At 41.9% G+C, this 16,243-nt stretch overlaps 1 protein-coding gene across 1 annotated transcript in view; it reads left to right on the top strand.

The window, feature by feature from the left end:
• The window catches only part of PDE8A (phosphodiesterase 8A), a 159,774-nt gene that overhangs the window by 83,490 nt on the left and 60,041 nt on the right, over positions 1 to 16,243 (top strand). The window contains exons 2-5 of the mRNA XM_003268462.4: positions 1,641 to 1,697; positions 4,020 to 4,210; positions 12,836 to 12,892; positions 13,737 to 13,791. Coding sequence (XP_003268510.1) covers positions 1,641 to 1,697; positions 4,020 to 4,210; positions 12,836 to 12,892; positions 13,737 to 13,791 — 360 coding nt within the window. The remainder of the gene's footprint in view (positions 1 to 1,640; positions 1,698 to 4,019; positions 4,211 to 12,835; positions 12,893 to 13,736; positions 13,792 to 16,243) is intronic.

Genomic DNA, 16,243 nt, shown 5'->3' with positions numbered 1-16,243 from the left:
TTAACTGCGGTTTACCATCCAAGCCTTCCCCTGGAAGTTGCAAGTCTTCAATTGTTCCTAAAATACTTATATCAGACATATTCTGCCAGTGCAATATTGTCTAGGTGGGGAGACAGATTCCTGGTGCTTCTTACTCTGCTGTCTTCTCTAAATCCATCTTTTAAGACTCTCCCGTGGACCTTTTGGACCATCTTCCCTCATAGAAATTCTGGCTTTGGCATCCAGTTACACCAGTTTGAGACTGGCCCATAGTTACACAACTCAAGAGGATAGGTGATACCATGCACTGTCTGTTCTCCTAACTCTTTCACCTTACTGAAGAATCTTCCTCCTCAGTCTTTGGTCTAGAATATTAGGGACCCTCATTCTTTTTATGCCTTCTGAGAGATAAAATTATTACAAAGCAATTCAGAAACTGAGCTAATGGCCCATAATTACTAGACATCAGCTTCTCATGCTTAAAAATATATGTGGATTTTTCTCCCATCACTAAGCAAACTTCATAATGTGTTAACTAGAATAGGTCACTGCTTGAGGGGAGAGATTGGAGGGGGGCAGTCAGTTGGGAAACATTTTGTAGGAAGTCTTATGGATCTAGCTCTTCTGTTGCTGTGATGAATCATACCATCACATAGAGACCTAGATTGGGATCTCATCAACACCTACAGAGTCTCTGGGCATGTTACAAAATGTGTCTCTTCCCCTGGGTAGCAGCCCAGTGCCAGAGTTCATCACCTGGAGCTGGATTTCAGTCCCACCTTCTCCCTTCCTTGGGCCCGTTTGTGTTGTATACAGGCTATTCAAATCTTCTAGTGGTCCTGAGTTTACAGCACAGTGTATGGAGCCAAACAAACCTGGGTAGAATCCCAGCACAGCCACTTGCTGTGTGACCTTAGTGCAGGATACTTAGAACTTCAGTTTTCCAGCTATAAACTCTCACCACATTACTGTCGGATTCAGTGAAATAACACATGTTCAGCCCTTAGCACAGTAACCAGAACACACTGAGTCTTCCATTGGTGCTGTGATTGTTATTACTCATTGGGGTTGGGTTATGATATTACATTTATCTTTGATTTAGCATTACGTTCTCAAATGGGTAAGTACTTATCAGTAAGTGCTATTATGCTCCTCTGTAAAATGGAAAGTGTCAACCATTTTTCAATGACATTCCATGGTTCTGACTGCTGGATTGCATTACTCATGTGCCATTTAGGTGTAAGATTTCATCGTCCATCAGGAAAAAAATGGAAATAGGCACAGAGGGAATCCGCATTTATTTAGTATCTATTATTGGGGGGCTCTCTATATTGTCATCTCATTTGGCCTTTGTAACAAATGAGAAATTGAGGCTGAGGAAGATTAATTCACTTAAAGTCACATGTAGCTAGTAAAAGGCAAAGCCAGAATCACATTGATTTTATTCATTTTATTTCTCCTTTCCTGCTCCCCACTTTTCCTGGGGGCTATAAGGAGATCCTTAGGATTCCTCATAATCATTTCATTTATCTACTATTTACTTTATTTGCCTCTAGAATAGAAATTTCGCTTTCATTTCTGGCACTGATTAGAGAGAGAAAAAGTTAAGCTTCTCTTTCTCCGTTGTCTTTTTCATTTTTAAGCAGATCTCTTTCTTACAGGTAGCAGTAGCTGATGTGCAGTTTGGCCCCATGAGATTTCATCAAAATCAACTTCAGGTAATAACGAACGATGCTGTATTTTTCACATGCTGATTTTCTTTAAAAAGGGTGGAGGTGGAGCTAAATTTACACATTTAAAATAGTCTTTCATTTAGATAATAGTGTTTGGATCAATGTTAAATTCCCTGAACTCTGTAACAGTATTATAGTTACAGAAGAGAATATCCTGTTCTTAGAAATACACATTATGGTGTTTAGAGATGAAGAAGTGTTTGTAGCCTACTTTCATTGGTTCAGCAATAGGCCAGGCACGGTGGCTCACACCTATAATCCCAGCACTTTGGGAGGCTGAGGCAGTAGGATCTCTTGAGCTTGAGGAGTCCTTGAGGAGTTTGAAACCAGCCTGGGCAACATAGGGAGACCCAGTTTCTGCAACAACAAATTAGATGGGCATGGGGGTGTGTGTGTCTGTGGTCCCAGCTACTTGGAAGGCTGAGGTGGGAGAATCACCTGAGCCCAGGAGGTCAAGGCTGCAGTGAGTCATGATCACACCATTGCTCTCCAGCCTGGGCAACAGAGTGAGACCCTGTCTCAAACAAACAAAAGAAAAAAAATTGGTTCAGCAATAAACAAAAAATGTGTATAATTGTATGTATGTACATGTATGTGTTTAGAGAGAGAGAAAGCAAAGCAAAGGTGGCAAAATGTTAATTGATGAATGTAGAGAAAGGGCATCTTTAGTGTTCATTTTCATGCACGTTTCTGTAGATTTGAAATTTTCCAATATAAAAAGTAAAAAGGTTGTCTTTTCAATGTCGCTGAATCAGCTCTATCAGAGAGAAGATATCTGTAATTTATCTAATTCAAAATATGAGACAGAAATCAGCCAATTGAAATTTAGCCAAGTTATCCAGGCTTCCCGCACATAAACACGTTTCATTCACTATTACCTTTAAAAATATGTGAAAAGTGCTGACAGAAATGTGTGCTCTTAGTTCTTTGCATGTATGGTCTTTGTGTAGTTGAGTAAACTCGGAAGAAATAAGCCTTAGGAGGGTTTCTGATAGCTTTGCAGTCTGTTTCACGGGCTGCCCATCTCCTTCTTACCACTGTTGCTCCATTGTCAGTCTGCTTCTGAAGAGATGGAGCACTGGTGCTCTTGAACCAGGTTGGGAGTGGGAATAGCAGGGAGAAAGAGGGAAGGGAGGCTGGCTGGATACGGAAGAAGCTATGGATACAGGCCTCGCTTGCTCCAGGCCAGGACTGACGTGATCAGGGGCAGCCAGCCCCTGTCTTGGACAGCCAGCCACTGTCCTGGACAGAGGCACAGATGCTACCTCTTGCACCTGGTGACTGTGTCACTTAACTGATAGGCTTTGAAGTGTCACATTTTGGTCTACTTTAAATCTTTCTTCTTTTAATCAAAGCAATTTTTTTTTTTAACTTGGAGGAATTGCATAAAATCTTGAGTCAAAACATTTCAATACGTTATTTATAGGATTAAGTATTCCAATAATTTCACCAAGATATTAGCATTCACCATCTGAGAACTTACCCAGTTAACTTTCTTTTAGCTAAAATAAATATTAATGTGTTTTAATTCATTTAGTTTCTAGATAAAATGCTTAACTAAATCTTTGTTGAATTCTGCTAGTGGGTTTCTTAGCAAAAATGTAGGCCTATGGCCAGGTGCAGTGGCTCACACCTGTAATCCCAGCACTTTGGGAGGCCACAGCAGGTGGATCACTTGAGCCCAGGAGTTCTAGACTAGCCTGGGCAACATGGAGGGACTCCATCTCTACTGAAAATACAAAAATTAGCCGGGCACGGTGGCGCACACCTGTAATCTCCCAGCCACTGGGGGTTCTGAGGTACAAGAACACTGGAACCCTGGAGGTGGAGGTTGCAGTGAGCTGACATCATACCACTGCACTCCAGCCCGTGCAACAGAGGAAGACCCTGTCGCCCACCCACCATCCCCCCAAAACACACACACACACACACACATAGAAATGACAATTCTGACCAGGCGTGGTGGCTCATGCCTGTAATCCCAGCACTTTGGGAGGCCAAGGTGGGAGGATCACTTGAAGCCAGGAGTTCGAAACCAGCCTGGCCAACATGGCAAAACCCCGTCTCTACTAAAAATACAAAAATTAGCTGGGCATGGTGGCGCGTGCCTGTGGCCCAACTACTCGGAAGGGCTGAGGTGGGAGAATCACTTGAATCTGAGAGGCAGAGGTTGCAGTGAGCCCAGATCGTGCCATTACACTCCAGCCTAAGCAACAGAGCAAGATTCTGTCTCAAGAAGAAAAAAGTGTAAGAAATGACAATTCTAACATCCTTTTTTAAAAAAGTGTTTGTGCTCTTTTGATTCAGGTACTTTTAGTGTTTACCAAAGAAGATAACCAATGTAATGGATTCTGCAGGGCATGTGAAAAAGCAGGGTTTAAGTGTACAGTTACCAAGGAGGCTCAGGCTGTCCTTGCCTGTTTCCTGGATAAACATCATGACATTATCATCATAGACCACAGAAATCCTCGACAGCTGGATGCAGAGGCACTGTGCAGGTAAGCCCAAGACTCGGGCCTAAATAGTCCCATTGGCCTTTGTGACAATACATGCAGCCTAGAAATAGATTAAATTAGACTCACTGTCTCTTTTAAGTTGCTTTCCATGCATGTAAAATAAACAAAATATTAGAACCTCACTATTCATAGGACTGATGTATATCTCTTTTGTTTTGTCTTGCTTCACTTTACTTGAAACAGTAAGAAAATATGAATAATAGGAATTATTAAGGGCCAAAGTGAAACCCAAAATGTAATTAACCACAAGTATCACTTGTATATTAGTGCAGTAAGAATTATAATTTTTCAGATTGTTTTCAAAGTTAAACATTTTGAAAATTGTCTTTTAATGTTTGATGAATGGGCTTTATTTATAATACTTGCACATTGTCAATATTATGAGAGAATTCTGTGTAGTGACCTAAATCTAAAAAATGCCTTTTAAAGAAAGTTATTTGCTGCTGATGGAAGCAAGGTAAATATAAAATTTTATGACATATTAACTTTAAGGACATTTAAAATCTTGACTTTTAAAAGAGAGAAAAGATATAAGCTAAGTAGATTAAAAACCCGTGGGTTAAAAATTGAGGTGACAAGCAAATGATAACATATTAAAAGATTATTTGTGGGTTATGTGGTGATGTCAACATGGGTTTGTTTCCTTGGTGGTGAGAACTCCACACTCCTGGTAGTCAGACTAGATAGCGTTTACCCTTCCATGACTTGCCTCCAGTAGTTTCTCCTGTGGCCTTGATCTAGTGCCTGAAATGTGCCTGTGTTCCTCATCTGTTTCAATCTGGTTGACTTCACAATAAGCCGTTATCATTGTAGCCCAGATTTCTTTTTTTTTTTTCTCGAGACAGAGTCTCACTCTGTCACCCAGGCTGGAGTGCAATGGCTCGATCTCAGCTCACTGCAACCTCTGCCTCCAGGGTTCAAGGGATTCTCCTGTCTCAGCCTCCCAAGTAGCTGGGATTACAGGCGCACACCACCATGCCTGGCTAATTTTGTATTTTTAATAGAGACAGTGTTTGACCATATTGGCCAGGCTGGTCTTGAACTCCTGACCCCAAGTGATCCATCTGCCTTAGCCTCCCAAAGTGCTGGGATTACAGGTGTGAGCCACCCCACTGTGCCCACCCTACCCCAGATTTCTTGACATGTCGTCTGGCCAGTCACCCAGCACATTCATGGGGGCTTGCAGCCCAAGAGAAATGGAGAGAGCTCTGGCCAGGAAAGAGGGAGGTCCAGGTCCTTGTTTGGCTCTTCCTGGATAGCTGCTTGTCTCTGGGTAAATCTGCCTTCTCTGGGGATGTTTTAGCTCAGCTGTAAATTTGGAACACTTGGTTTCCAGTATCCCTTTTATCCCTAACATTGAATAGATACCACTCAGAGGAAGGGAAGATGATACCTAAATTACATGGTGCTTGGTAGTCATGGTGGAATGTTGCAAGGCAGTAGAGGTGTCTAAGGTGGGCCAAATGGCTGTCGAGATAGAAAAGGGAGGACAGGGTGAGGGGCTGGAGAAAACTTGGCCTCTTTCCCAGTCTTGTCCAGGCCCAAGCTTAGCCACAGGTATGTGCTAGGCAATGGAAGTTCATACTTTTAAAGGTGACTACTAGAGCATCTTGTATTGTAAAAGAAAAATTAAATTGTATTGGTTATGCTCCACTGTTAAAAACTGTGGTAAAAGAAACATAACATTAACTTTATGTTCCACTTTTTAAGGGAAGAAAATGTACTATTGCTATACATTTTAGGGATATTCTAAACAAATAGGATTAGTTCATTCGGCAGATTTTTATTGAGCTGTGTACAAGAGAATGTTTTAGACTGAAAGTTATAAAATGAAGTTCTTGTCTTTTATAAGCTTATAGACTAGAGGATCTGAAATATTTCAATGAAAAAAAGTAATGTTATATGCTTAGTTAAAAACTCACACAAATACCAAATTCCATAAGCACTATAGTTAATCAGAGTTCTTTCATCATGTAAATAACAATTTTATATAGTTTTAAAGTAAAGAATGGGAACTGGATTGCTTTAATATATGGTTTTAGAGAAGCAGAGAATGTCAGATGTGCCTCTCTATGAAGTGCCTAGCACTCTCCATCCAGCCTCTCCTCAGGACCTGGGGCTCACTAAGTGAAACCCTGAGATTTAGAAGCTCTGCTTTATATTGAACCCAACTTTGTCCACAGTTGGCCCACAGGATTGCTAGAACAGATCTATTATTCCTCTTCCCCAGAATGGATTTCCAACACTAGAGGACAGGAATTGTGTCCCCGCTCAGACATCTTTTCTTTTCTGAACTGAGCACACCCTTACTGCTATGAGTGGCTCCTAACAGATCCTGGTTTCATATTTCCACCGCATCAAGGGTGCTTCCCCTGAGTACCCTTTTCTGATTGATAGACCTTGTAAGCATGGCTCCAGAACCGAAAACCTCACACTAGGTTTGGGGGAACCAGTGACGAGTAAGCAGAACAGTCCCCTCCACTGTGCTAGCCAGAGAGAGCAGGCCTTTACAAATGTAATCCCCGATCACATTTCTTTCCTGATGGCCACATAACAGCCTTGGCCAAGAATCTCAAGTGTTTCTCACAAGCTGTTTTCTACCACGTCATCTCCATCTTGTTGGGTGAGAATTTGGGGTAGGGGTGGGTCCTTTTGCTAATCGTAGTGAGTTTTTTAGAGGCAAGAGCAGACCCTGATTTATTTTCCTAATCAGTTTTGTCTTCATTCTGGCCCTTACCTGGCTTATCTCCCATAAGATCATCCCTTTAAGGATGCCTGCCCACTTTGGACGGTTCAAGAAATCTTTCCAGGCTCCCCATCCCCGAACCAGCTTGCCCTGTCTCTGAGCTGACATACATGGCTCTTGAGACCTTAGCCCTGCAGAATTCTGTCCTTCTCTTCATCTTCCCTTTTGGGATACCTAATCAACACTGCCTATGAAGAGCTTTTCATCGGTTGTTGATCTGTCTAAATGACTAGCATTCACCTATATCTCTCTGTTGGGGGCATTTGGAACTCCTTACACTCCTTATGAGATGCCTTGCTAACAGCAAATATTCTATGTCTCTTATATTTCCAAATCTACCAGTTTAGGAACCCTACTTTGCAAGTCTCCTCAGGTCTGGGCACTGCATTTGGTACTAGAGCTACACAGATGAGTAAGATGTGCTTCTTGTCTCTGAGGAGCTAATACTTTAGTTAGCAGGGAAAGAGTGATTTCGGTATAGGCTTGTAAGTGCCCACAGAAGAGGTTTACACAGAGTGTTGTGGGTGCCTTTGTCAAAGAGGGCTTCGCAAGAGGATACTTGAGTTGCATCTTAAAGGATGAGCAGGAGTTTTGAAAGGAAAAAAGGTGGACAAAATGTTCCAGGTAGAGGGAGCAGCATGTGTAGAAACAGGCAGGACATCCGGGCACCTCTGCTCAGTGCTAGATGGCTGCTGGTCAGGCAGATGTGGAGTGGGTGTCAGGGGAGGTTGGAAAAGCAGACGTGAACCAAATGATGAAGGCCTTGTGTGCTGAGCCAAAGGCTGTGGACTCTACCCCATAGGTAGTTGAAACACTGATATATTCTGCGCAGGAGAGTGTCGAGCAGGATAGAAAAATCACTTGGCTGCCAAGTGGAGAATGGAGTAGAAAACTGGAGGAGATGAGGCAGATCAATCAGTTGTGAGGCTGCTAGAGGCCATCCAGTAGTTCCTAACAGAGTATGGCTTCATATTCCCACTGTGGCACTTGATATCAATGTCTCCTCCCAACTTCCTATCAAAAAACCCATGAAGAGGGAAAAAGAGACAAAAATTGACCACAGCAATAATAAATAAAAACGCACAAAGATAAGATGATAGGTCAGAAGCTGAGAGAACAGAAAAGGATAGGGATCTCTACTGTATCTGTCACACCGTGGAGACTAATAACGAAGCCTGTTTCTGAACTGTGCCTCGCACACTTCAGTCGTTGAAGCTGAAATACCAGTGGCCATAAAGGAAGGCAGTGGAAACAGGCTTTGCTTTACTCCCACTCTGTTCTGCCAAGCCTGGGGTGCTGGAGTTGCTCTGACCAGAGAAACAGATGACTTAGCCCCAGCAGAGCAGCAAGGCTTTATGAGCTGGGCAGAGGCCTGCACTCTAGCCCCTGCCATCCCTGCTGCCCCCTGATTCTTTACTTTCTGCATCTACTCAGAAACCCAAGGTAAAGAAGAGAGGGATATGGACAGACATGGTTTTTCCTACTGTTTTAAGAAGGGACAGAGGCATAAGGAACCTGAGGACAGTTCTCCACATAATGCAGTTTCAAAACAGCAAATTGCATCAGTTCTCAGGTTTAGTTTGAGAATCAGAGAACAGGCCAGGAGCCCGCTCTGCAGCAGACCTGTGCATGCCTGCTGGCAGTGTTCTCCAAGCCCGAACTGTGCTTGTTGATGTGCTCTACAGCCCAGACCTAAGAGAAGGACAGCTGCTGACACCAAGGGTTCAGTGAAGAGGTGCTAAGGAAACTCTTGTGACCCTCTTTGTTGGCAAATTCTCAGCCTGCATAGATGCGCATTGCATTCAAGGGTGTGTAAACAGGATGAAAAGGGGGGCCCATGAAAAGTGCCACCACATAATGAGAGGGGAAAGAATAGCCCTGAAGACTAAGAAAATTACTTTTTATAAGACACTGTAGAACCTTTTGAAGACATATGCTTAGTGGACTCAGAAGAGGTGCAGTGGTATTGGTGCAACAGGAGTAGGTCTCTAATAAAAGGAAGGTCTCATAAAGGGACATAGAGGAAATAAAAAAAGTACTACTTGAAAACCCAAAACGCATTAACAGAATTAAAATCTATGTTGAATGCAGAAGCAAGATTGAACTCAGAGCACCAGATGCTTTTATACAATTTCTTGATTCACCTTGGTGTGCAGATCCTTTATACCGTTATAAATCCCATTCTTTTTCATCTGAAACTCATTCCACATGGCAGAGAAAAATAGCAAAGCACAAGTAATGGAGTTGTACTTTTGTAAAACTTAACTCATTAAAGGGCTGGGCTGTGTTCTTATAGTGAGCCTCCATTATGTGGTCTTTTTTCCAGTGTTGTGTTGAGACCATTATCAGAATTATTTGTAGTTGCCTAGAGTAGCTTGAGTCTGGTAGTTGCCCCCAGTATCCATTTCTATTCTTTTCCTATTAGCAGAATCTCTGATGTGTAGCTGGGTGTATGGCTACCTAGAAAATAGATTGCATTCCCTAGTTTTTCTTACAGCTGGCCAATGGACCTATCATGTGTATCTTCTGGAACGTATCCTTAGGGAAGGAGCATTCCCTTTTTCCTGCTATCTGGAATGTGGTCATTATGGCTAGTGTTCATTATCTGTCTTAGACCATGAGGAAGAAACCTCATGTACAGACAATAGTAGAGAAACACTGGTAGGAGCTAGGTTCCTGATCCTGCAGAGTCCATGGCAGCCCTGGACTGTCTCCCTCTGCACATTTTTGATGTGTGAAACAGATACTATTTAAACCACTCTTCTCTGGTGTTTTCTATCTTGTGTGGCCAAAATGATTCCCAATGGTAAGCCAAGTAGCATGCTTTTAAGACTTTCCCAGTGAGGCCAGGCATGGTGGCTCACACCTCTAATCCCAGCACTTTGGGAGGCCAAGGCAGGCAGATTGCTTGAGCCCAGGAGTTCGAGACCAGCTTGAGCCACATGGTGAAACCCTATCTTTACAAAACATCAAAAAATAAACCAAGCATGGTGGCACTTGCCTGTGGTCCCCGCTATTTGAGAGGCCGATGTGAGAGGATCACTTGAGCCCAGGAGGTCAAGGCTGCAGTGTGCCATGATCACACCACTACACTCGAGCCTGGCCGACAGGGCAAGTCCTTGTCTCAAAAAAAAAAGTGGGGTGGGTGGGGACTTCCCAGAGTACTTACACTGCTTTCAGAATCTCATGCTACAGGATCGCACTCCATCTTTTTCGTGACCTTCTTGAATTCTGACTTCCTGAACATTCAGGTATACATTTCAATAATGCCAAGTAATTTCTTTCCTAGTTTTCATGAATTCCAATGCAAGGATGTTATTTTTCAACTCAGTTTCGTGACATTTCTGTTTTCTAGCCCGTTCTTCCTTCATATGCACCAGAAAAGTTCCCAGTATGTCTCTACCTTTTTATACAGCTTTAGAGCTGTTTTTAAGGGCTTATCTCCAGGTAAACAAGGTCCTCCCTTCCACTTTATCCTTAACCCAGTGCTTCTCATTCTTGTGTCTCCAGATAGGAGTAATTCATTCAAAGCTTCTGCTGAGATCACCTACATGCTTGCCTACTTGCCGTTACATCACTCCCATCTTGATTTTTTCTTCTAAAAAGCTGAAAGCTGGTTTGAAATGGCTACATGTTTAAATTTGCCCTTTCTCCTTCCAAATCTCTGTGATATGATGGAAATGTAAACACAGAACAGATACAGTGTCACTAGAAGTGATGAAAATACCATTTGTGAGTCACGCCTTATTCCCTGTTTGAGATCAGTGTTAGGATGAGTATTAGTCATCAGGTGTGATGAGTGCACTAGCTGTGTCTGTGAGGGTCTGTTGTGCCAGTGACCCCTCCAGGCCTAAGCAGCCGTTCCCATAGCTCTTCCCCAGGAAGCTGAGCCTGCCTGCTCTCCCCAGTCAGGCGGACCAGGGTTGAACTGGAGATTGACACTGGGCCAGTAAGCCCTGAGGTGGCGTGTCTGCAAGGGGTCTTCCGGCAGAGCCATGCAGCACCCTTAGGTTGGCTCCCTCTGGAGAGGATAGGCAGGTGGACGCTAGAGGAGTACAGAGTGAACACAGAAAAGCAGGGATGTTGAGGGGGTGGGGAAGAGGTGAGCATGAGAGAGACTGGCTGGTCCCTAGAGCTGCTTTTCCATTCCTGAGCAACTTCCCTACCCCGGCCTATTCTGCATGTGTTGTTAGATTCAGCCTTTCTCAACCTGGATTCCATAAGAAAATGAAGCCCGAATGCCTACAGGCAAGAATGGGCAAAGGAGAACACAGTCTTGCCCATTCATTTGTGTATTATGTGTGGCTGCCTTTGTGCTACAATGGTAGAGTTGAGTAGTTGTGACAGAGTCCATATGGCCTGCAAAGCCTAAAATATTTACTCCCTGACCCTTTACAGAAAAGTTTGCTAAGACTGGGGCGGGGGCATTTGGCTGAGTGTGCTGGCTCACACCTGTAATCCCAGCACTTTGGGAGGCCAAGGCAGGAGGACTGCTTGAATGCAGAAGTTCAAGACAAGCCTGGGCAATGTAGTGAGACCTCGTCTCTACAAAAAATAAAAAAATTAGCCAGTGGCCTGTGCCAGAGGTCCCAGCTACTCATAGCTGGAGCCCAGGAGGTCAAGACTACTGTGATTGCACCACTGTACTCCAGCCTGGTGACAAATGGGAACCTGTCTCAAAAAGATGGGGGCATCCGTCGGGCATGATGAATCTCTTACGCATCTGGAATGGTTATGTTGTGTACCATCTTTGGGAGACTTGAGAACTAGTCACTCAAATTATTTTCTGGATTTTGTGATTCAGAAGTGGTTCTATTCCTTGAACTAACAGCTGAAGCAAATGCAGTCAGTCTTGACTGGTTTCAGTGCCATCCTAGACACATTCTCCAGGAGGCCAGCTCACCTTCGACTTGACTAGGGCAGTCTGGTTATGTTCCTCTACATTCTCCTCCTTTTAGAGTCCCTCTCCAACATGAGTCATCTTCCTCTGGGTCTGGGGTGAGTTCCTTTCTTCTCCGGTGGAGTTGTTCTTCTCTAGAGCCTGCTTTCTTCTCCCAGTGTAGGATGAGTTCAGAGCTGTTGCATATTTCCAGTGGAGCACTTCTTTTCTTTCTTCTACTCTGTGTCACATTTATTTCTGCTCTGATATTTTGACTGTATTTTCATTCCCCATGGCCTCTAAAGCTGCTTCTGCAGGGTTGAATTCACTCTGTATGGGAAGTCTTGTACTCTTTGGGTAACTTTAGTCGAACAGTCTCTTGTACTTTTCTAGACGAGTCCTCTGTTCTTAACCTTTTCATGAGGGGTTGATGCTCTTCTTTCTGACCAATTACAATATCTTGCATTTCCTAGTTTGGGATTATTTTTGGTTATTTAGCCTCCATTTTACCTAGTAACTCTTCATCCTTTGTGCTCCTTAGAATGCAGTGGAGCCAGCCCTTGGGCTCCCTTATCCCCATTGTAAGCATAGCCATCACCTTGTGGTAATAGACATAAACTTGCATTTTCCTTTGGAAGAAGAGACCAACGGCTTCTTTCATGTAAGCACAGACTAGGGAAAGTACTCCGCCTGAAACAATGCAGGTTAACAAAGTTCAGAACAAGTAGACTGCATGTCATCTTAGTTAACTGTTAATTCATACTCCATAATTGTTCTAGTTAACACAGTCCACTGAATGGGAGTTTGCCCCCAAAAGAGAGAAAGATCAAGTAGGCGAGAAGGTGAGTGAATTCAGAGTGAGAGGATCATTTACTCTCCCTTCTACCCCTGTTCCAACTTCAATTGTTGTAATTGTTTAAGTATATTTGGTTTTTAAGGATTATTTTTATATTTATTTTAAAGTTTTGTGTTTTTTTTTAAGGTCTATCAGATCATCAAAACTCTCAGAAAACACAGTTATTGTTGGTGTAGTACGCAGGTAAACTTTCATTTTTTTAATGTTGAAATTGAGGTGTCAGTGTAATACTTGCTCTTAACAGATGGCCAAATAACAGCTTGCGTGCTGTGTCAGGCATGCCCCTTTGTAGTGTGGCCTTCTCTTCTTTATTCTTTCTTATTTTATTTTGCTTCTTCGGTTAACTTCCTGGAAGGACGTTCTGCTCTCATGCTAGATTTTTGTGATTTTTAAACTGCCTTTCACTTTAGAAACAGGCAAACTATGAGAGAATTCCATTCCTTAAAAGTATGAATGTTTTCCAGGGGTATCTTCCTAGGGCCTTCTAACTCCAGATATCTCTGAGGATTTGAATTACCCATAAATGGGGGAATCTTAGGTTTTGTCTTTAAATTGGAGGTAAGGAAAGAAGAGAAATATATTAGGAGAAGGGCAAGTATTCAGCTTATATGTTTTTATACATAGAATAAATGTTTCTGTGTCCTTTAAAGTTTTTTCCTGAGCTGTAGGGGAGAAAGGAATTAAAAAAAAAAAAAAAAAAAACATGGAAGTAGAAGAAAATAGGAGTAAATTTAACTTAGTTTAAATTAAAAATTTTATATATTAAAAAGATATATGGACACTCCTGTATTCCTGCCATTAATGTAGTTTGTGTATTTCAAGTATTATCATATATAATTCCAAAAAGCTAAATGTGAAATTGAAACAGAAAACAGTTTTCAACTTTATCCTTTAAGTTTGTATGTTAATCTGACTCATCTAAAAGTGCTCATTACATAACGAAGTATTATTTAAATTAGTAGAGTAAAAGAGGTGAGATGCAATTGATAAAAACTATGTCTGTGTTCTTTACTGTGTTATTTTGAAGGGTGGATAGAGACGAGTTGTCCGTAATGCCTTTCATTGCTGCTGGATTTACAAGGGTATGTACTCACTTATTTGTTACACAAGTATAATTCAATTTGAGAAATTATTTTATCTCAGTTCAGTACCCAGCAAAAGCTTTGAATTAATTTGAAGAAAAAAAATTGTCTGGCCGGGCGTGGTGGCTCATACCTGTAATCCCAGCACTTTGGGAGGTCGAGATAGGAGGACTCCTTGGGCCCAGGAGTTTGAGAGCAGCCTGGGCAACATAAGGAGAACCTGCCTCAGTCGTACTTAAAAAAAAAAAAAATTACTGTCCTTGTTTTACAGTTTGGTTTAACTTTGTAATCTGCTAATCTAATCTATAACAGTTCATATTCTTAGTCTCTCAAAACTATGCCTGCTAGAGTCATCTAAACATAATAAAATCTCCTTTAATGGCATATTCACTAAAAATTATACCACAGGATGTATTGTTATGAAGCTGACATGTATACATGCAACTTTTTAAGCCAGTTCAAGGATTCTGGAAATAAGGCAACCCAAACACAGCTCTCTTTCTCTCCACTCCCAGCTTCAATCTGTTGGTTTCTCTAAGCCAGAAGGTTGCTTGGGGCTTTGGTCAGCTGGCTGCAAATGAGGCCTTAGGAATCATACAGAGAGAACTTAAATAAGGCCGACCCTTGGGCAGATTTGTAGCCCTGGTTAGTATAAGCAAGGCAGTCAGGAAATCTCAAGCCATGAGTTTAGTTTCAAGTTTTCTGGATGAGTAGGACTCCTAAGTGCCTGGCAGAAGCAGATATAAATCCTCCCCAGAGGAAGACAGCTTCATCTTTGCCTGCAGAGGATCTCCATAAATAATTGCTCAAGGGCAGCAGGCAGCAGTCAGTCAAAGCTAAAGTCAATCCACCAGGTGACAGGGCATCCCAAGGAAAAACTAGCAGGGAAAAAAGCCTAGTAATGGACCCTCACACCCCTCAGAGATGAGTTATGAGATATGAATTATAAAGCAAGTATGCTTACTATAGGTAAAGAAATAAAAGGTAAGCCAGGAAATATCTGCAAGCAATAGGAAACTATTAAAAGTGGCATAGCAAATTTTATGAAGAACAAAACTGAATTGTAAGAAATGAAAACACAGTAATTGAAAAATTTAAAACTTAGTAGGTCACATGTAGCACAGAAATACAGTGACAGGAAATAAGTTAAGACAGGTGAAGAAATGTGGAGGATAGTGTGTGAAGTTTTAGTTGTGTATGTATAACTGGAGTTCCAGGAGAAGAGGAAGGATAGAACAGAGGAAATATTTGAAGAGTTACTAGCTGAAAATTTTCCAGAACTGATGAAAAACTAATTCATAGATTCATGAATTCTGACATATCCAAAGTAGAGTAAATTTTAAAAGAGGACACATCCTAGTGAAACTGCAAGAAAAAAAAAAAAAGAGAAAAGGACTTAAAATCGGCCACAGGTAAAAGATTACCTTCAAAAGACTGACACACTAACAGCTGGCTTCTCAGCAGCAACAAGTGGAAAACAGAAGACAGTGAAATAACATTTTCAGTGCAATAAAAGAAAATAACTTCCTTGGGAGGCCGAGGTGGGCAGATCACGAGGTCAGGAGATTGAGACCATCCTGGCCAACATGGTGAAACCCTGTCTTGACTAAAAATACAAAAATTAGCTGGGCATGGTGGTGCATACCTGTAATCCCAGCTACTTGGGAGGCTGAGGCAGGAGAATCGCCTGAACCAGGGATTTGGAGGTTGCAGTGAGCCGAGATTGTGCCACTGCACTCCAGCCTAGCAACAGAGCGAGACTCTGTCTCAAAAAAAAAAAAAAAAAAAAAAAAAAGAAAAGAAAAGAACTTCCTAGAATTTTATACCTAGCATATATATCTTTCAAAAATGAAGGTGAAATAAAGACTTTTGGAAATGTGGACATTGAGAGAATTTTAACTAACGGATCCTCACAAGGAAATTCTAGAGGATATACTTCAACCAGAGGAATGTGAATTCCAGGTGGAAGGTCTGAAATGCAAGAGATGAGTAAAGAAAATGGTCTGTATAGGGTAAATATAAATATATATTTACTGTATGAAACAGTAATAATGTCTAGTTTGATGAGAGGATACAGGGAGAAAGAGACTACAACCTAATCATGTATCTAGCCAAGTTATTGCTTAACCTTTCTTTTGGGGATATACATAAAATTCAGAGATATATTTCCCCGAGAGTTCTGTCTGAGGAAAATAATTCAGAAAAGGACTCTAACCATACAAGAAATGAACTACAACAGAAATTTGAAGAGGAGAGGAGGGAAAAGTAGTGAGCTATAAACCCTGCCATGTGCATACTCCTTCATGGTGCCTCCTGCTTTCTCTGGCTCTCTGTCTTTCTTTATAGATGTGCCCACACTTAACGCATATATGTATAAGATCAGTCCCAAATGGATAAACATAGACTAGAATATGTAATATTCTTTTAAAAGAAGGGACATACCCAAAGAGGA

This window comes from Nomascus leucogenys, chromosome 6, assembly GCF_006542625.1.
Source record: "Nomascus leucogenys isolate Asia chromosome 6, Asia_NLE_v1, whole genome shotgun sequence".
Taxonomy (NCBI): Eukaryota; Metazoa; Chordata; class Mammalia; order Primates; family Hylobatidae; genus Nomascus; species Nomascus leucogenys.
This window is presented reverse-complemented; position numbering and strand designations above follow the sequence as displayed.